The sequence below is a fragment of the Nuphar pumila genome, chromosome 6, assembly GCF_984573655.1.
Source record: "Nuphar pumila chromosome 6, dmNupPumi1.hap1.1, whole genome shotgun sequence".
NCBI classification, from domain to species: Eukaryota; Viridiplantae; Streptophyta; class Magnoliopsida; order Nymphaeales; family Nymphaeaceae; genus Nuphar; species Nuphar pumila.
Window position 1 is genome coordinate 46,809,196 of NC_143254.1, and position 21,249 is coordinate 46,830,444.

The 21,249-nt window shown below is 39.2% G+C and overlaps 2 protein-coding genes and 2 pseudogenes across 4 annotated transcripts in view; 2 read left to right on the plus strand and 2 right to left on the minus strand.

The window, feature by feature from the left end:
- The window catches only part of LOC149834780 (Pollen Ole e 1 allergen and extensin family protein), a 33,783-nt gene extending 28,399 nt beyond the window's left edge, over positions 1-5,384 (plus strand). Inside the window, exon 2 of the mRNA XM_090011551.1 lies at positions 4,909-5,384. Coding sequence (XP_089867677.1) covers positions 4,909-5,192 — 284 coding nt within the window. The 3' untranslated portion in view covers positions 5,193-5,384. The remainder of the gene's footprint in view (positions 1-4,908) is intronic.
- A 1,498-nt stretch (positions 5,385-6,882) lies between these two features.
- LOC149834781 (Major facilitator superfamily protein) lies at positions 6,883-12,477 on the plus strand. Its single transcript, XM_090010292.1, has 7 exons — positions 6,883-7,203; positions 8,220-8,347; positions 8,466-8,687; positions 8,779-9,375; positions 9,478-9,675; positions 11,628-11,765; positions 12,096-12,477. Exons 1-7 carry the CDS (start codon positions 7,123-7,125, stop codon positions 12,355-12,357), a joined length of 1,626 nt encoding a protein of 541 aa, XP_089866418.1. The 5' UTR covers positions 6,883-7,122; the 3' UTR covers positions 12,358-12,477.
- A 2,004-nt stretch (positions 12,478-14,481) lies between these two features.
- LOC149834783 (DEAD-box ATP-dependent RNA helicase 35 pseudogene) lies at positions 14,482-15,646 on the minus strand (annotated as a pseudogene). The gene has a single exon (XR_016432568.1). The product of XR_016432568.1 is annotated as a DEAD-box ATP-dependent RNA helicase 35 pseudogene (transcript).
- On the minus strand, positions 14,482-18,820 carry LOC149834782 (DEAD-box ATP-dependent RNA helicase 35 pseudogene; annotated as a pseudogene). Its single transcript, XR_016432567.1, has one exon. The product of XR_016432567.1 is annotated as a DEAD-box ATP-dependent RNA helicase 35 pseudogene (transcript).
- Between the last annotated feature and the right edge of the window lie 2,429 nt (positions 18,821-21,249).

Here is a 21,249-nt window from a genome sequence, read left to right on the forward strand (position 1 = left end):
TGAACTTAGATCAGACTCACTGGGATGGGATCTACTGGATTTGACTGACTTGGGGACAGTTTGGTTAAGATTTGAGCTAAAATGAGCTTATTTTGCCTGAAACGAGCTAAATTAGCTGAAATAGTCAGAAATGGTCAGGATTCGCTCATCGTGAGCTTAGAGGAGCTAGAAATAACAGTCATTCTAACTTTTCTGAACACGAGATGAGTTTGGTTAAACCTAACTGACGAGAAGTCTAAGGGTGACCTAAGGGTAAAATGATAATTTTATTGGCTGAACAGGGTAAATTGGTCTCTAAACTGAGATAAACCTAGGAGTGAGACTCGATATCACCCTGCAGGGGACTGACATCTGTAAAATAAAGATGTCTGAAATGGACTTGAAAAATTTGGGGTGTTTACAGCAAGGCTAGAGCTTTTTTTGATATCTACATTGTTGATGAGCCAAGACATAATCTTGGCATGTCCCACTCTCCACTCTTTCTACTTTTTATCATAATTAGCTATAGCCTTAGTTTTTTCACCATCGAAAAGAGGGACTTCTTTCTTGTTCTCCACCTTAGTGAGAGCCAATTTAGGCTCCGAGTTTGAACCATCCATAAATCCCCACAACCCTTTTTCCCAAATGTGATGCTTCATAATTGAAGACCATATAACATAATTTGCATCGTTAAGTTTCATGGGCATGATGGTGACACTTTCATTGTCATCCATTCTTAAATGAGAGAGAGAGAGAGAAGATGAGAGAAATGTAGCGGAGACACAAGAACACAAACACTACTTCCACGAACTTTGAGAAGATCAACGAGCACCCAAACCAACGAGCAAGTCCAATCTTTAAGAGAGTACAACTTGATCACACAAACACTTGAATGTGAGTCACTAAGTTGTAAGCAAGCTTGTAATGCAACCACCAACACGAGCGTGAGGACATGATCTCACGAACCAACGAACTATCTTCAAGTTCATAGAATACCTTCCTCTAATATCGTATAAAGAACCAAAAGAGCCTTTGATCACAAACAAAAGTTCACTAAAGAATAAAGTGGACAAGCACAAAAGTGGTCACTATGACACACTCACAAATCCCACAAAGGAGATACACAAAGAAGGCTCAAAATAATAAAATAATATTTTATTGTTTTTCTAAAAAATGCAAGAAGCATTACATTGAATGAGTCGTTGGAGCTAGTCCAACAACTCTATTTGTAGCCATTGGACTAGCTCTGATGATTAGTCAATTCTATGTTGACTAGTTGATGCAGAGCATTTGAATATTAACGAGGAGCATAAGACCCAATCCGGATTGCAAGACCCACGACCCCATGTCAAAATCGCCCATTTCGGGTCTATTTGGGGTTGAGGGGTATTTTGGTCATTTTATGCATTTAATTTTCTGAGATTTTTTGCTTCATTCGTCTTAGAAAATATATTTTGTATTGTGGTTCTATTTTTGTGATTTTTTTTATCACCCTTGTATTTTTTTATTTTATTTTTATTTTTCTTATTCTTTTAGGTGTCGGATTTTACAGTTTCGGATAGTTCTGGTGCCCTGTAAGATTTATTTTGTGGCACTAGAGGGTATAAGGGGTAATATGGGTAGAATTTTTAATTTTGTTTCAGCAATGAATCCAGATCAAGATCCATTTGAATCTCAGTGCTTTAAAGATCCAACCCATCCAAAAATAAACTTCTTCCATTGGTCCAATAAAGGGTGGCTTCTATCCAAGAGAGGGCCCAACCGAAGAACTCTTCTCATTAAAGGTGAGGTGGAGAGTTAAGACCCTCATAAGTACCAAGTGCACCTACCAAGTGAGCCAATCATCTTGTGTTTAGCCATCATTAGCCTTGGAAATGAGGAGAGAGATAATCTTTGAAATGCTTGAATCTCATTGGGTCTCAAAGAGGTGCCTCCAAGAGCTCCAATGAGATCCAAGGAAGCTCTCTCTACTCTTATAAATCCCCCAAGAAAAAACGTGAAGGGAGTTTTTTTTGAAAAAAATTATGGAACTTGGTGGAATTGGTGTTTGGGTGACTCTTGGTGGAACTTGTGACTCGTTTTGGTGTGAACGAGTGGGAATCGTCCAAGCTGAAATGCCTAGGACGTCCTTGCTGTTGGCGTTGATTTTCCATTGCTGCTGTTTGAAAAGGACGCCCTCCATTGCCATTTCTCTGGCCAGACGTGAAGGACGTCCTTCCATTGTTGCTCACGGCTGCCATACGCTGTTTGCTGGTCCGTTTGGTGCACCTGAACCTTGTGACGTCGGAACCTTCTTGCTGTACCAAATTTGTTGACTGTTGGACTTCTAGTTGCTGTGTTCCATCTTGGGCGTCTCGTGAATGCTGAACCGGCCGCTCAAAATAACCATCTGAACCGTTGGTGGTGGAACCAGTTTTCCTGCTGTGAGATCTTGAGTTTGCGTTTTTTGTCTCCTAAATCATGTTTATTAAAACTCATTTAGCTTGAATTGAACTAGTTAAAGTCGTGGTTTGGAATCTGGTTACTAGTTACCATCAAACTGGGCTTGCATAGTCTTCTGTTGACGTCAATACTGTTTTGTGCTCCTTCCTGTTCAGCTGAATCGAACATACCATGATATGTGTTTTTTTTTTATTCAACGATCTTAGTGAACTGTGTTTATCGAATATTTTCTGCTAGCTGTGTGTGTTTGTTTTAGTCCAGCAATCTGTTTAAGAACCGATAGTGTATGCTTGGATTTGATAAACTGCTTCTGTGTGACCAGACCTGTTCTGGATATTCACGTTCCTAGTGTGTTGTCTTTTAGACACTATTTACTTCAGTTGGCATGCAAACTAACCCAGGACAGCGACCAGCAAGTGGTGCTGTCGCGATTTGTGATTTTTTTGTTGTAGTCGGGTGTCAGACACACCTTAGGCCTGAACCTGATGAACTGGGTCAGCATCCGTCAGTCCCTGAGTTCGGATATGCACTTAACCGGGTCTATTTAGTGTAACTGATTGATGGAACCGTGCCTAGGATAAGGTCAATGAGTGGATTGTGTTATGCAATAGTAGAACAGGATTTGACATATTGGATCCTTAGATGTCAAACTGAACTCCCCTAAGTCCGTTTGATGTCTTCTTGCTGTGACAAGTCAAATCTTTGTAATCTATTCTGAATTTGGTTTATTATTGAATCCTGTTGAAAGTTGAAACCGGATTCCCTATATGCTATTGTTTTATTTAGTGTCAGCTCGTCTAACACAGATTTCTATTGAGACGTATTCTATGAAGTCAGAACAGAGTGATTGAGTAACATTGATCTCCATTGGTGACATGCATGTCTGTCATTTAGCGGAACTGATTGCTGCAACTTCTGATCGTGCTTCTGTATACATTTTGATTGGTTGCATTGCAGACTGAATCAGCGTCATCCCTACCCTGATATGGCTGTTAATGCTTTAAGTTCATTTCCGGTGTTAGTATAGCTGTCACTAAGTTTTTTAGGCATTGCTGTAGTTAATTTTGGTGTTTGAAAGAGCATGAGTGTGTTATTGATTCTCGGAACTGTCAAAGAGAACCAGTCTTTGTTGTTTTGATCTTAACTCTCTGAGTCGGATTCAAAATTCTGCATGTCATAGCTTGTTGGAAAGCTATTGAACACGCCTACAAGTTTTGTATTCTGTCTTTTTTCTGATTTCGGTGTTTATTTTAACAAAAAACGCTCCGGAACAGAGTGGACAGTCATGCAGGTGACTGTCCAGGACTGTACCAGTCTGGCCCAGTGATTGAGTCGTATCTGAGTCATCCGGACTTCGATCGACCTGATTTTTGTTTCGTTGGAACCACAATAATATTTTCTAAAACTTTCGTGTTTGGATCTTTGGCAGATTCTTTAAGAATCATCCTCGTTTTGGTCTGTCAGCTGTTTCAGGATTGCCAGGTTTCAAAACCAGTCAACTGTCCTCTTGTCAGAGCTATTTCTCGACTACCTGAGGTCAGAAAATTGCAAACTTAGATTTGTTGGAAAGGCGAAAATGACCTTTAGTTTTCGTGTTGTCACCATTGGCAGACTAAGCGCGTAATTAGGTGTAAACGACTCCGGACTGAACCCTGTCAGAATATAGTTTACCTGTTTATAGCTTCCGTCTGTGAAGATCCATTTGGATCTTGGATCGTGGACCGCCCCGCAGTCGGTACCACATCACTAGTCAAAAGAACAAAAAAATAAATACAAAAATAAAAGAAAAAGTTTACAATATATATATATATATATATATATATATATATATATATACAATTTTAACGGTAGTTTCATATTGGGAGGTAAATAATGATATTCTTGGTCCTATGAGTTGCACTTTTCAGTCTGCCAATTCATTGGATGTGCAGTGCTGTGAATACAGTATGTTGTATTGTTTGTTCAAATTTTGGTGGTTCCTGCATTTTAATACCTGGTAGCCACTATCAGTATATGAAACTTTTACATGCTAGTTGTCTTGCCATCATCTTTCTGCAGTGTTTCCATGCGATCTACTTGTCAAACTGCTATGATAGTTTCCTCTTCTTTCCAATCACCTGCTTGCTTACTCTCAAGTGTCTGGGTCTGTATTTTGTGGCTGATATGCTTCTTACTGTTTCTACATGTTCTTGATTGTCTGCTTTATTTTGAAAGCCTGTTTCTTACAACTTGTTTAAAGGATAACTGAAAACCTTTTGGAGATTCAGAGAGAAACTCATGTTAATTCACTTGTCACATCACTTATTTTGTTCTTCTGTCCAATCGCTGACACTGATTGTCTTGTGGTTTGCGTCACTAGCCAAGAGGGAAAGTAGCTCTCTTGGATGATTAGCCAAGTCCAGCTTTTGGTTTCGAAACTTCACTCACAGATGAAGTGATGTTTTATAGTTGATTTAATGTGTCTGACATCAATTTTACTTGATGCAGGTGCTGAGGTAGCTGTCCTATGTATAACAAAATCTGGGGAAGTTCTAAACTATCAGGCCTTCACAGATGCAAGAGGCGTATTCACAGTGGCGGAGACGATGCCGGAGAGCAATCGCTGGGATGCATGCTTGGCAAGGCCAATCAGCAGTTTCCATGAGCACTGCAATAGAGTGGGGACTTCCAAAGCAGGGAGGAGATTCAAATACAACCTGCCTTCCGGTTATTCTCATACCGTGCAGCCCTTCTTGTACTGGCCCGGAACTGCCCCTCTCTACTGTTCTTAAAGCGCTTATCGACGAAAAGCTACACCCATGATTATCAGGCATACATGTTCCATTCTGTTTTGCAGTGAAGGCCCTTAAGATGTGTTAGCATTATCATGTTTCTTGGAAAACAGTGTCAAGATGTAATTAGTACAAAATATGGGAATAACCCTACCGATAGTGGTCACAATAATAGTGTTTCTTGATGAAAAATGTGCAAGAAATTGAAGCTCTAGGTCGTGTCTTACTGAGCTGTGGTTGGAACTGGAGCTATCACATCTTCCTCTGAATCAGTTCCACTTCCCTTTGCCATTTCTCTGGTCTCCGAATTCAATGGCCAATTCTCTTCTACAAAAAGTGGTTTTCTGCTTTGGGCTAACGCAAGTGACTCACTTGAAACAGAGTTCAGTGTGTAAGAGTGGTTTATCTGAACTTTAAGGGCGAAAATGGGTCGGAATCAATCTGGCCGCCATCTTGGCTGATTAGAAAGAATATGAATCTGACATTTAAACCACTGGTTCAAATTTAAATCCAAGTAAAACCTGGTCAAATAAGTCCTCAGCTGTGGTCGGATCTGGTTTTGGATTTTCAATTCTGAAGCTGAACACCCAGCCAAAAAACTCATCTTCATGTAAAACTGCATTTGGTAACTAAGGTGCAATTAGGTAACTGGATCAGGGATTGGTAAAGGCTTTTCGATTGGTCTGCATCCGGTTAGGCTACATGATCCAGCATACATGTTTTTTTTCTTATGCAGTAACTCCTCCATCTGACACGAAGCCAAACCATTGCATCCATCATATAATGTGGGGAAGAGATCTGGTTTTGAATTTGGGTAAGAAATGAGAATTCAAATGTCACAGTACCATCGCTAGGGGGAGTTGCGTTGCATCCTCTGTGCGTGCCCCCATAGAACATACCACATATAATATAGTCTTTGGCACACCCAATAATTCCACATATCTAGTATGGCTTCCTCGGCTTGTGTGTAAAGAATAGCGAGTTTGATGCATAATTATTTGGCGAACCTCTTGTTTCTTCCTGGGGGCTTCATCACGACCCTACTAGTAATTTCTCTGGGCTCGGTTTCACTCATCCCCTATATCGTCCTCCACCTTCATACCCCTCTTAAATCCTACGATGTAAGTTGTTTTGATCAAATCTGATCATATATAGATGGATTCAGCATCATCGATGTAATAAGAATTGTCCTTTGCACCGTATTTTTTTAATAAAAAAATATGATTTTTTAAATTAGAAAACTCTGTGCTTTGTCAATCGTTGATTTTCGAATTGCACACAATACGGATTTCAGCTATTCAAATGTCGATCTTCACTAAATTAATGATATATATATATATATATATATATATATATATATGGAGTCCAATTTGAACAAAACAACTTGCATTAATGGAATCCCAAGGAGGTATGAAGATAGGGATGACATAGGGCATGAGTGGAACCTATTTGAATTTCTCTCTTCTGGGAAATCCGCGTTCTTGAAAAACTTAAACAAAACGCCCATCAAGGTGATCTTTCATGAACATCCAAACAGAGGAATGAAAGACCAATCTCGTAATTGCATGGTACTAAAACCCGTCCTGACACGGCTTTACCAATTGACTGAAGTCCCACTCGATTCGGTACTTGAAAAGAAAAGAAAAAATAAAAAAGAAATTAAAAAGGGGTTAAAAACAGTCAACTACGCGATGACATACGTTTCAGACCATCTGAACCTTGGAGATCTTCTTCGTGCAAAATTATGAAAGTACTATAAAAAAAGAACCTGCGTCTCCTCTCCTCTCCTCTCCTGGCACTTATATCGGTGATTTTGGTATATAAAGGAATCCTCTTCTTCGAAATAGGAGGGGCCCCGCCTTCGTCGATCTTACCATCTTGGTTCGATTCCTTCTTTTCTCAGAAGACCCCGATTCTTTGCTGGGCAATCATGATTTCATGGCTGAAACAGATGCACACCAACTTTGGGATTCCGTTCCTATGGCTGATTGTCTTAGTTTACTTCACCCAGGTGGGCTTTTCTTTTTCATGGTTGGCAACGTTATTTGTTCAAATAATTTTTCTTTCGTGATATCGCTCTATGCAATTCTTGCTTGCTATCGAATCCGTATTTTGTGTCTGTCGACAGAATTGATTGATGGTGTTTTTCCCCTTTTTTCAATGGGGATATGAAGGGTGTTAAGTTTCATATTGCAACCTCTCTCTCTCTCTCTCTCTCTCTCTCGGGGGTTTCGATCCGTGAGCATATTGCTGTTTATCTGTCTTTTGCAATTTGTGTTTTTCTACAGCTTAGGGATATTTTCTACCCTATAAACAATCTGTGGGCAAAGAGGGAAGGGAAGCTCTTGTCAACTGTGTGACAGGATATGAATGCAGAAATTAAGATTGTCTGGTAACTTGGGAGTAGGTTGTGTTCCTTTAGGAAAGGGGATAAAAAGAAAGAGGACCTGATAAGGAGCATGTCTGCATTATGTGATTATATTTGTATATGTTCCATCGTATGATTCATATAATTGAGCGCAGCATTTTTGTTACTGGGGTTTCTTTGTTCATTTATGCTTTTGCCAGATGGTAACTGATGCCATCAGCTTCTCCATAACTGTAACAATTGATTGTTGATAGCAACAATAAGGGATATATGGTTAGCATTTTTGTCCTGGGTGAACAAAATTGTCATGATGCACGCTCATACACCATGTGGCTGTATATGAGTTATTCTCCCATCACCATGTGAAAACTCATCATTTTTTTCCTTCTCTAAATAATATTTTTATTCTTATGGTTGTTTTTCCTTCTCTAAATAATAATTTTAGTCTTATGAATGGAGAGAGAGAGAGAGTATTACCCTTTTCGTTGCAGTCAAGATCAATTCTTAGAGGATCTTCAATGGATAAGCTTATTACCAACAAATATTCCTAATCACTGCCAAGAACGGAGAACTACTACTACTTGCATTTTAGGTAGTCTTTTGTTATGCTATAAGATCTGCAACCATCCCTCCAGAATTCATTTTTTTTTTTGTTTCAGGGTTTCCGTTCCTTTGCTTGGATGGCAGTTTCTTTCCTGCTGAAAGACATGCTTAAATTGTCACCTTCCACCTCACAATTTGTTGTTTCAATTGCACATTCACCATGGACTATAAAACCATTATATGGGTAGGTTTTACTTGTTGGGCATCATACTCAACTGCTTCTTTGTCCATTTTGATTTCTTGTCAACTCATAGTTGGTTTTTGCATACATTTCCCAAAATCTTCATGCTGGCATTGTGCAGAATCTTGTCAGACTGCATCCCTATTTGTGGAAGAAAACGACTTCCATACTTAATCTTGGCAACTCTTCTGTCTATTGTCCCATGGCTCATTCTTGGTCTTTCAGCAACATTCAGGAATTCATCTACATCCCTCACCATATTCTTAACAGTACAAAACATCGGTTCTGCCATGGCTGATGTTGTAGTTGATGCAATGATTGCTGAGGCAGTGCGATTTGAGCGGTATGTGGACTTTTAGGTTTCTGTTTGTCTTAATCCTCTGTTAAATGAAGTTCTTTCAGTTGATAAATATTTTTCCTTGTTTTTTGGTTAGTGTTGCTTATGCTGGAGACCTTCAGTTAATATCCTGGTCAGCAATGGCATTCGGTGGAATAAGTGGGAGCTTTTTAGGAGGATATTCATTAACCAACTTGAAAATTCACATAATTTTTATAATATTCTCTACATTGCCCTTCATCCAGCTTCTTTCATGTGCTTTTGTCAAGGAGGCTTCATTTAGCAGCGCCAATTTGGTTGATGAAAACACTGCAGATGCTTTAGTAGCTGGTTCATTCAATGCTGAAAAGACAAAAGAGGATTTGTCAATGGAATATGCTCCAAATAAAGGGGATCTAATGGATGGCTGTGTAGATGTCCAGAATAAAAAGTTAACAGGGGCACTGGAAGAAGTAGATGCTGGACTAGTTCAGACACAAAGACATTCTAATGTACAGTTCCCTATGGTAAAAACAGTTGATTTTGGCACTATGAAAAGAAGAAAGAAAACCAAAGGAACTGATGAACCAAAGAACCTGTCTATGCAATCTGAGATTGTGAAGCTCCAGAAGTCTCTAATAATGACATGGCTTCTGTCCTTGAGATCAGGCTTCTATAGTTTGTCTCAGGCATTTAGGCAGCCAATAATCCTAAGGTAATAATAAGATGTTAATGACATTTATTTTCTGCTGGAACATCTTTCTTTTGTTCATTGTTAATCAAAGTAGTCTTGACCGAATCATTGTGGTTTTTACAGGACTATGACATGGTTTTTCATGGCACATGTTACTGTTCCAAACCTTTCAACTTCTATGTTCTATTACCAGACAGAATTCTTGCACCTTGATTCATCATTTGTGGGGACTGCACGTGTTGTCAGTTGGTGTGGCCTGATGCTTGGATCATTCATCTACAGTCGCTTTCTGAAGCATGTGAAATTGAGAAGGATTCTTAAGTAAGTATCACAGGAACTTTTTTATTTTTCTCATTATTGTTTGCATCCTTGAATTGCGATTAGCCTTATATAGGTATCATATATAACTTCCTCTTAAAATTTTATTATTAATGGTGTGGCACTATTACTAATAGAAATATCCATTCTAAGGGATGGGCTCGGAATGCTCCTATACAGATCAAGTGTATGTAATGCACCCAAGAAATAAGGGATTTATACAAATAATGTAAAAATTAAACCAGGTTTCTTTTATGGAAAAAGTAAAGCTGTCATTTAATGTAAATGAATATAGAGTAAAATGTACCACATAAGGGATCAGTAAGGATACAACAAATAATATAAAAGTTAAACTAACTTTATTTTCCACCACAAATAAATTCTATTGTAATAATTAAATTATTGGCATTTAATGTGTTCCCAATTCAGGTTTCTTAAAGAATCCTCAATCATATCCATAGCGTGCTTTAAACCCTTTTGTTTATGAATAGTATTTACCAAAAAACAATCTATGTGCTCCTGATCCTGGGAGAGATGAGTCTGAGTGAAGCCCTATGAATTACTGAAATGACAGTAGGAAGTGCACCCAATGCCAGCTTATTTATTTTCTTTCTTTGTTATGACCCCCTATAATGATTGATAATGATGTTTTTTTGCAACAAAATTTATGTACTTACCATGTAAGGTTGCTCAGTCATTTAAAATTTAAAGAAAACTATTTTGGCATCAAAAGGCCTCTACGACCATATCTAGTCGACCGCTCAGAACTCCATTTGAAACTAAAAGGTTGGTGGCTGTCCTTCAAGTGAAATCCCTTGAATAGTGTGTCATTCATGGTTCATAGTTGTGGTGGTGCTGGGGTTAATATATAATATTGATTTGTTGCCTGAATGACACACATAAAAGGCCACAAAGGGGATCCCATTAGAGTTCAGGAAATTTACTACTGCCCTTTCTAAAAAAAGCATGGTAGCATAAATTGCAATAAATGTAACATGGGTTCTTCAACCAAGGTCCTGTACCAGTGTTGTATCCATACTGGTACTAGGTACTTTAAGGTACAGGTCAACTAGGTCTCAAACTTAACTTGACCCATATGTCTATTTTATGATCCAATCAATGTTTGCAGTATATGCTCGACAACAAAAGTATCTAATATTAAATACATATATGTTGATAATTATTTGCTAGTTAACTATATACCTTTGACATGCTTTAGACTTTTATTTGTAATCGATAATCTATAACTTCGTATCCAAAGCATTATTTAAAACCTAACATTTTTCATGTATTTGTGTATATGTGCCGACGCATACCCATCCTTTTAGAAGTTTCCATGTCATACCCTCTGTACCTGTGTCATATCCCGTACGTGCACCTGTATCTCTGTGACATAGGTTGCAAGATAAAATTGTAGTTGCTATGTTTATCGTTTTCTAAATGTTGTGTAAATCCCATAACAAATGTCATTGTTGATGTTAATACCATCAGTGGGCTATCCTCAAGCAGGAAACAAGAGATACATCTACATCCAACATATATGCACTTTATTATCCTTACAAGCTTCACAAATTACAGTGAACATTGTACCTTGAAGAAGGTTTTTCAGACTGTTAGATTTAGTGAAGTCATTCAACTTCAGGTCATAAATTTGTTTGGACAGAAACATTTTCTTCCTGATCCCCCTTCAGCTGTATTTCCAGTTTAAGCTCTTTTCATGGGCACGAAGATGATTTTTTGCTTATCAATTCTTTTTGAGTGTTCTCTCACTTCCTGCCAATGTTTTGGGACTCATGACCTGAATTTCATGGTACCAGTTTGGCTAAGTGTGAGAATCAGATCACATGGACTCCTCAAGTCTGAGTTGGTGTATGATTGCAGAAAGATCCTGTCAGTCTTCTATGTTGGTTCATAGATTTTACTTGGGTTTAACCAAATTATTTATGGTTTTTCAGGTGGGCTCAAGTTGGATTGGCCTTTCTTAACTTCGTCGATATTGCTTTAGTATCAAGATTGAATGTTCATATTGGCATATCTGACAAGGCCATGGTGCTCGGGGGATCTGCTCTTGTAGATGCGGTCCATCAGTTGAAGTATGACTCTTGTTTACTGCTTCTTGATACCTTTCCTGTTGACTGATGTTCCTTTGATCTTCCTTCCGCTATGTTAAATGACCTCACCCTTGATTGATGTTGATAGTTTAAACTACTTTATTTTCTTTCTTTGATCTTTAATATTCATTTTCTAACAAAGCAGTGATACACAATCAGTATAGAGTAGGATAAAAGGTTCTTTGTTTTCCCGATTTACTGAAAAATGCAGGACTTTCTGGAAAATTATCTTATTTTATCAGGAATACAATTGTCTCATTTGAAGTTGTTCAGGCATTTCATGTTGATTAACTTTTTTTTGTAATTCTGTAGGTTAATGCCATTTTTGGTCATTTCTGGCCGCCTATGCCCTCCAGGAATTGAAGGCACACTTTTTGCTCTCTTCATGTCTATAAGCAACCTGGGTTCTACATTGAGTTCATTCTTAGGAGCTGGTTTGGCTTCTGCTTTACACATTCAATCGAAGGCTTATGACAACCTTCTTCTTGGGAATCTTATCAGGCTTGTCTGTAGTTTTATCCCTGTTGCTTTCCTTTTCCTGATACCAGAGGAAGCCACTGGGCTATCATCGTAACCTATCAGCATCAATTTTTTTGTAGCACTGACTTTTTTTTGCTAGGAAACCCAATTTAGTGTGATGCCTAACAGTTCATTACAAGAATAAAAGATGTTTGATGATTCAATTGCTAACAAATACAACAGCTTGTTTTCTATACTGACTTTCTAAACCAGTTTGTTGACACATTCATTGTAGCATCTTACAATTTGGGTTTTGTTGAAAGGAAAAGAAAAAGCATCAAGGAGCTCTTCTTGAGTTAATATGATTCCTTCTATTATATTTATCTTCTGCTCTTAGCATTTGCATATCCTTTCTGTAGCGTCATTATGAACAATGACAATTTACTGTGGTCTCTGCCTACGTCAAATTACAGGATGTAGTCACGGAATTGGTTCACTTTTTTGGAGTTGTTCATTGTGAACAAGTATATATTTGTGAATGCGTTAAGGGGTAAAGATATAATACTGTATGATGTTGAAGTCCCTACACCCCCTTTTCTTGTTCCTTTGTCAGTCAAGCTGAGGATAGCCCCCGAGGGTGTTTTGAACCCGAGGCCACTCATGTATTAATTTGTATGCTCCCTGCCCACAAAGTGCTCATCTCATCTGGTAATGTCACCAAGCTGAAGGGACGTGTGTAATTCGAAACCCATGGGAAGCGTCCTTCCCGTAAAGATGAAGCTGGTTATACTCCCCGGTGGGTGGGGGCAACCTCAAGGTTTTACAATTAGAGACCTGCCAATGTGCGGTTGTTGATGGGGGGATTTCTCTGGAGTAGATCTTTGGCCTATTCATATCAAAACCTTTTTTTAATGAGAAAAAATAAGGAATATTAATATCAACACTTTGGTGATTTTTGCATCACAAGGAAATTTATTTTGAGGGCTACATTTTTTGCTGATTAACGAAGTTTCATGACTATAATTTAGTTAGCGAATTATACGCCAAACAACACTTGTTTCATAGGTCATTTTAAGTTGAACAAACTAGAAGTTACTATAGACACTAGTTTTTAACCAAACTATACTTGTTATCCAAGCAGAATTTAAAGTTTATGTATGAAATAAACTCCATTTTGAATGAACTTCTTTGACTTAAAACTAACATTTCTCTGATCAAGTAACCATAAATACTTGTTCTTTCAACTAATAGCTAGATCCTACCTTAATTGCAAAAGAGGCATATTTTGAGACTCTGCTAATATAATAAGGGCTTTTGGAAACAAAAAGCACATATTCAAAAAATCTGGAGGCTAATCCACCCAAGATCGAAGTCGTGGTTCACAAAAGATAGACCATCTCCAACACTAGCTCTCTTCTGCAGCTGAACAATGTACAACCTACCCACCATTCTACTCTAACAAATTGTCATTACCCAAAGCATCATGCGTTCCACCATAAGAACTGCAGATATGCAAAGATGAATAGCCTTGCACCTACGCTTGTATCTTATGTGCATTGTAAACTTTTTATACGCACAACAATCAACAAATAACTTAGAAGGCCTCATGGAGTAATTGAATTTGAATTACCCCAGAACAAACACCATTCTTATTTCAAAATTCTCAGTCATCATTCTGTAACTTACATTCAAAAGGAGATTTATTTGGAAATAATGGTCATTATCAGCTTCGTGCTTCATCTGGTTGGTTACGGGTTGGGTTTACCCAGACCCAACCCATACCAAACCCTATAGGTTCCAAGTATGGTGATAAATAAGAAGACCCAAGTCCAGACCCGAAGGTCTAATTAATACATGGATCCGGTATAGTTTGTGAAAATGTATACCAGACTTGGGTCCCATCCCGAGTTTCCATTAAGACCTACAATTTTCAATGTAAAAATGATAAAAATATTGTTTTACTCGGTATGGCCCGGTTCTGGTTCATGTAGTTCTTATCGGGTCCAGGAATGGTTTCCCTTAGGATGGGTCTGATTAGACCCAGGTCCAGACCTGATACCATACCCAAAAAGCAAGACCAGGTCTGGTTTCACCAGGGTCCGAACCAAACCCGATCCGTTGACAACCCTAGGAGGAACAGTAGAAATTTAAAGGCCGTGAATCGAAAACAAATACGGGTAGTGGGGGAAATGACCTAGGCTCCCAGCATGGATTTAATCTCGGATTATTGATGCAACTATTCCCGTCACTGCCCCTCATCATTTAAATTTACATTTTTTATAAAAAAAAAAGATATACATTCCGGGAGAATCATTACGTTTCATTAACACAGCATATGCGGAATATAAGCATTCCACTGTCTCATCCTTTGCAGAGATTCAAGCAATTATCCACCAGAGTTTCCCATCCCGAACACAGGATGTACTGAGTTTTCCATGTGAAGTCAGGTAGAAACAGCGCTCAGGAGCTTTTCTCTGGCTTGGAGGCTGCATCCAACAAGAGAATATAATGGCAATGGACATGCAATGTGCATCATATTTCCCACCATAACCCCCCGAACCAAAATAGTCTCTTCTTGATCCTGCGACCGCCATGCTTTTCTGGTGCTCCAACTTGGGACAATCACGAATACGATGACCAAGCCCACCACAGTATGCACAACCCTTTACTCCAATTGCATTGACTATCGCATCCACATCCTCCATTGGATCTTCAGTTCAGCCAGCACTGGGAGAATCCTATGCTTTGCTTCTTGCAGGAGATGCTTCAAATCAAGCAGTGTAGTCTCACTTTAGTTTTTATTTATAAAGATTGTTGCTATGCCAGTTTTCCCACACCTTCCAGTACGTCCAATCCTGTGTACACAGTTCTCAATCTCTGCTGGCATGTCGTAGTTGATGACATGCTGGATATCAGGAATGTCCAGACCTTTGGATGCAACATCCGTTGCCACCAACACATCTTTCTTCCCAGATTTGAAGGACGATATAGCATCTTCTCTCTCTACTTGGTCATTCCCGCCATGAATGGCCACAGCTTCAACTCCTTTCAGAAGATACTCGTGAATGACATCTACAACAGCCTTGTCCTCGCAAAATATCAGGACAGGAGGTGGTGTCTTCTGTAGGCATTCAAGGAGGTACACAATCTTTGCTTCCTGCTTCACATACTCAAGTTCTTGTATAACGTCTAGATTTGCTGCACCAGGCTCTTAAAACATTTACAATCACAGTCTTCACCAGTGCACTTCTTGCAAAGTTCTGGATCTTCTTGGGCATAGTGGCAGAGAAAAGAAGGGTCTGTCTCTGTGCTTTAAAATGGTCAAAGACTTCCAGGATGTCAACCTCAAAACCTAAATCCACCAATCTATCTGCCTCGCCCAATGTCAGGTACCTGCAAAACATACATTTTCAATTTGGAGAATACAAGAACAGCCATAGCTATTGCTTGAAGGCAATTCATTTCTTTCAAAATGAAAGCAGAAAAAGGGAAAAAAAAACTAACCAAGAATGCACGTAATTACAGTGAATAACATGAAGAAGCAGAAGGCCAAGCCAACTGTGGAGCAATTCAGTAACTACTCATAATACAAATCAAAGATTGAATTTATATTCAGAACGAAAAATAAATTCTGTATCAACTTGTCAAGATGCATAGAAGAGGTGAAGCAGAAGGCCAAGACAACTGTGGAGCAATTCAGTAACTACTCATAATACAAATCAAAGATTGATTTTATATTCAGAACGAAAAATAAATTCTGTATCAACTTGTCAAGATGCATAGAAGAGGTGACCGCACTGGCTATTATAATATGATCCAATTAGAAAGAAACCTGCTGCCCCTAAGAGAACTAAAGCAACAGCTAAGAATAGCCAATTAATTAGGACCTACAAATGACCAAGTTAGAACATTGCCCTATTTCAGTAGGTTATGAGTATTCCTCTAACCCTTCTGAACTAAGAAAGTTACAGCCGTCCTGTAATGCAATCTATACCAACCTTCCCTACTCTAGAACACTATGATTAGAATTAAGTTCAAAATGAACCACTTCCAATCGCTAAAAGTTTAAGGAAAAGAAGAAAGCAGGGATAAACTAAGAATAGAACCTATTTGTAAGTCATGCCAACAAGTGTTAAATGGTTCTTACGAATATTTTTCTGTGTGACCAATTCAACCAAGTTTTACATTTTAACAGTAATATTAACTAGAAGCAGCAAGCAGAACAGCAAATCGGCATAACAATATACATATGTATGTACAACTATGTCACATGGGTGCGGGTACGGGTACGGGTACGGGTACGGGTGTCGGTGCGACACGGATGCGGAGCAATTTCAAATTTTTTGGACACGGGTACACGGCTATATATATATATATATATTTTAAAGCAATAAGTTGACAAGTCAAAGTTGACAAAATATATATATAACAATAAAAATATATATATAACAATCATAAATGGACAAAAATACACTCGGTCAAAGTTGACAGAGTCCAAAATTAATTTTAATAAATGAACAAAAATAGACTCGATCAAAGTTGACCGAATCCAAAATGTGGACGAACTCGGCCCCAATGCGTTGACCGAGTCCAACACTTAGTTGACTGTGTCCACCCCGTGTCCGAAGCCGCACCCGTGTTGGGTACGGGCGACGCGGGTGCGTCGACCTTTTAGCCGAGTCTGTGTGACTTAGATGTACAAGCATATGTGTGTGTGCACGCGTCTGCATGTGCATGGTTAGAATACCAGAAAACATACACAACCATCAGCTAGATTAGCACCAACGAACCGTTTCACCACCACTGAATTAGTTCCATGGTAACTAACCAAAAGCATCATAATCGACCAGAATTTTTTGGTAAAATTAAAAGAAAAGAAAATGCAATCGAGGAAAGGCACAAATTTAAGGGAAAGCTCAATACGTATCCAAGCTTATATGAGTTTAGAAAAAAAAACAAAAACCACTAAAAACTAAAAGCCAAATCAAATAACCAACCAACCTACAGTTATCGAGATTCATCTTCTTCTTGGCTAACATATCCTTCAACCTCCCCGGTGTCGCCACCACGATATGCACCCCTCTCTTCACGACCTCCAACTACGAGCGCATATCGACTCCCCCAATACACAACAAAGGCCGCAAATTTGGATACCCAGTCTCCCTCAACGGGATGAGGAAGTCCTGGACAACCTTGAATTTTGCCTCGCCAACTCCCTCGATGGGCAAACTACCAACCCAAAAGGGCCTTCCCCCCGCCACAATGGGCATCATCACCTCTTCTTGCAATGCAGCCATGATCAGCAGGATAACGAAAACTAGGGTCTTGCCCGACCCAGTGAACGCAATTCCGATCATGTCCCACCCAGACAATATCACCGGAAGGCCCTGTACCTGAATGGGAGTGGGCTGCACGATCCCTTTGGCCTTGAGCCTCTTCAGGATTGGGTCAGGAAGACGCATATCCTTGAAATTCTTGATGGGCGGGGGTGTCTTCGCCCCCCCACGAGGATGTGCCACTGCTTCCGGATCGCCTCTCTCTCCTTCTCCGTCATCTGGCGGATCAGAAGCCGCCGCTTCCAGACAGTCTTCATGAGATCCATGTACTGGATCCCCTTGGCGATTTCGTGCACACACATGAGGGTCTTGCGGTCAGAGACTTTCTAGATCATCTCCTTCTCCTGCAGGACCAATTGCTCGGTGGGGCTGATATCGGGCAACGATTTCTTGAGTTGTGCCGCCTTGACGAGGAGGTTGGGCTTCGCATCAGAGGGCTTTGACTGCTCAAGGTCATTGGCGACGGACGAGCACGAGGACTTGCCATCCTTCCGGAGAATCTTTTGCGCCTCTTGCACCCAACGCTTCTTGACGGGTGCATACTCGAGGTAATGCTCGTCGTCGGCGGCAGGCGGCCGCTCGGCCATGGAAGGCATAGGGTTGGAAGGGTCTGGGAGGTCGACTAAGGAATCCTGTAGGAAGTAAGGGTCACAAGAGGCTGCCACTTCCATCTCCATCTCGACCGATCTTCCCCTTCCTCCCTCCTCTTCTCTCTATCCAATTATTAGAGGTTTTATGATGCTGCCGAAACGAACACCTCTCTCTCTCTCTCTCTCGGTAATTGGTATTCCTCTGGAAATCGAAAACGATAGGGATTGGAAAGAAGAAATTTTCTTGAGCAGGCAAATGAAGCGTACGCCCTTTGTAACGGTGGTTATGCAATTTGGGGTGCAAACGGTTCGGATTCGGGCCGAATCCGACTACCCGAACCCGAGACCATTAAATGGGTTTGGTAGCTAAATCTGAATCCAATTAATAATCAGATTCAGGTTTGGTATTAAGTTTTTCATTCGAACCTAAAGCCAACCCGATTAAGTATAAATGTTGGGTTTTAAGCTAGTCTGATCTCGGTTTGGTTTTATCTTTTTTCATTCGTAACTGACTTAAAACCTGATTAAGTCGGACTTGGTAATGCTTAGATCTGGCCTGAATCTGAACCGTTTACATCCCTACCAATGAGGTAAGGTTGAATATGAATTCCAAACACGTGATAATCATGTCACATGGGTGCGGGTGCGGGTGCAGGTGTGCAGCACTTTCAAAAAACTTGGGTGCGGGGGTGTGGGGCTGCGGAAAAAATATAAAAAATTATATATATATATATATATATATATATATATATATACAAAGTCCAAAAGTTGGACATAAATGACCCTGGGTGCATTGACTGCACCCAGGGTCAGGTTGACTGCATCGGGTGCGGGTGCGGGTGCGGGTGCAGGTGCAACGCGGGTGCGGCACCTAGTTGAAGAGTCCCTGTGACATAGGTGATAATAAAAAATAAAAGACAACAAGCTATTTACATGTAAAATTGAAAACAGGTTGGATTTTGATTGGAATCAATTTTAGATCAGAAATAAAATATTGATTCAAACCTGACCTGAATTTGAAAATAATGCTATTGGAACTGAATGCACATCCCAATTTTATTTGAAGGATCCAAATCCAGAAATAAAATTCAGTTTTGAATTGGATATCCGATCATATATGATCCATTTTCAGCTGGGCCATGTACCTTCATTTGGCTTATTAAATCCCATCACTATCCAACAAAAAGTCGTTAGGACTGTACAATGCCGTGGCTGTGCTGTTAGATTTTTCGGGTTCGAGTTTTTTCCATAATCATTCCTCCTGTCCTATAAGCAATTGATAAATACATCCCTGCCTTATGATTTTTTGCTAAATTCGACCTTCTCTTTCACAACGTTGGGACACATCTGTCAAACTCCCGTCCATTTAATTGTGGTCTGATACTGATAGGATAAAAAACTAATTTACCAAAAAAAAACCATAACAAGAGGTCTAGTTCAAATGGACAAGCATGTGGACTTTTCAATGAAGGTGGCCAAAGAGAGCCAATCAATGCGAGAGGGGAGCCCCATCTTTCTACTGAAAGAAACAACCCAAGTACCATCGGCGTTGGGCTCTACAAGGCTAACATCACTCACAAAAGGGTCAAGCCCTGCACACGAAATAGACCATCCTCCCTACCAGAAAAAGTTGAACGGATTTGTTTCTTTCAGTTGTCCCTTTCTTTCTTCTCCCATGTCATATTAATAAAGAGGAGGAGAATGGTTTCTCTCTCTTTTTCCCTTCTCTCCTTTCCCACACTGCATCGGTCCTCTTTTTCTTCCCTTTTATCAAACGAGAAACCAATGCATGTTCATAATATTATAACAATTCAGTTTTTTCCATTCTATGATGACTTTTGCCAAGCAAAAATATGAAGGGTGATGCTTAAAGAAAATTTTTCTGTAAAATTTTGAGACTGATTAGCTTTCTGTTTTTCCAGAATAGTTCTCAAGGGTAGATATGTCTTTTACCAAAGAAGGATGGTTTTTGCCAAATTCCTTGGACAATAGTCGACCTGAAGGATATCTCTGAGATGGTTAATAAAAAGGTAGGGACTTTCTTGAGATAAGCAATAGGCTAAGGATGTATTTGTCAATCCCTCATAATATAGGGATCATTGATCTTGTGGTTGCAAATTATAATCGCAGCACTTAAGTTTACTGAACATAAAAAAAAGTATAAGCTCACTTGAGAAAGCTTATCCCTTAAGACTTATGATTTTTTATCATAAGATTGACTTTGTGACCAAGAATCACAGCAAACTTTACTTACATGTGAGAAACTTGTTTATTGGGAAATTGTTTTTGAAACCTAAAACCTAGTATTTCCAAAACTTGTGGAAAACTTTTAAAAATGCATGTGAAACCCATCTCACATCACATGAGAAAGCTACTTACTTTATATGGGAAACTTGTTTCTCTTATTTGGGAAACATGTTCTGTATGTTTCTTTTAAGTTTTCCTTAAATAATATTTTTTTTTCTTCAATAAAGAGTTGAGATATGTGCTATTGAAAATTTCAATAACTTATTTAAAAAATTAAATTATAATTAAAAAATATAAGCCATTGGATGAAATTGAGAATTTCAAAAATTTAATGTAACAACATAATTTTTTCTTACATCTTGATTTGATGTAAACATATGTTGCATTTAAATAAATTATTTATGATATTTAATATTTTATCTCTCTCTCACATATATATATATACTAATCTAATATTAAACTAGTGTTTAACATTACATGGATTCAACCTTATTAAAATGACTAAAATACCTTTGAAACTATGTCACATGGGTGCGGGGATTCGGCACTTCCAAAAAAACCCGGGTGCGGGGGTGCGGCAGGGGCAAAAATGTAATATATATGTAATATATATATATATATATATATATATATATATATATATATATATATAAGGGGGTCCGGGGGTTCCCCCCGGCGCGGGTCCCGCTGCGTGGTCAGCGGGCGGGGGTCCAGGGGGGGCCGCCCCTGGCGGGGGGTTATAGGGGGGCAGTCCCCCCCCCCCCCCAAGATTTTTTTTTAAATTTCGCAGCCCATTTCATAGGGCAAATTTTAAAAAAAAATCCAAAAAAAAAG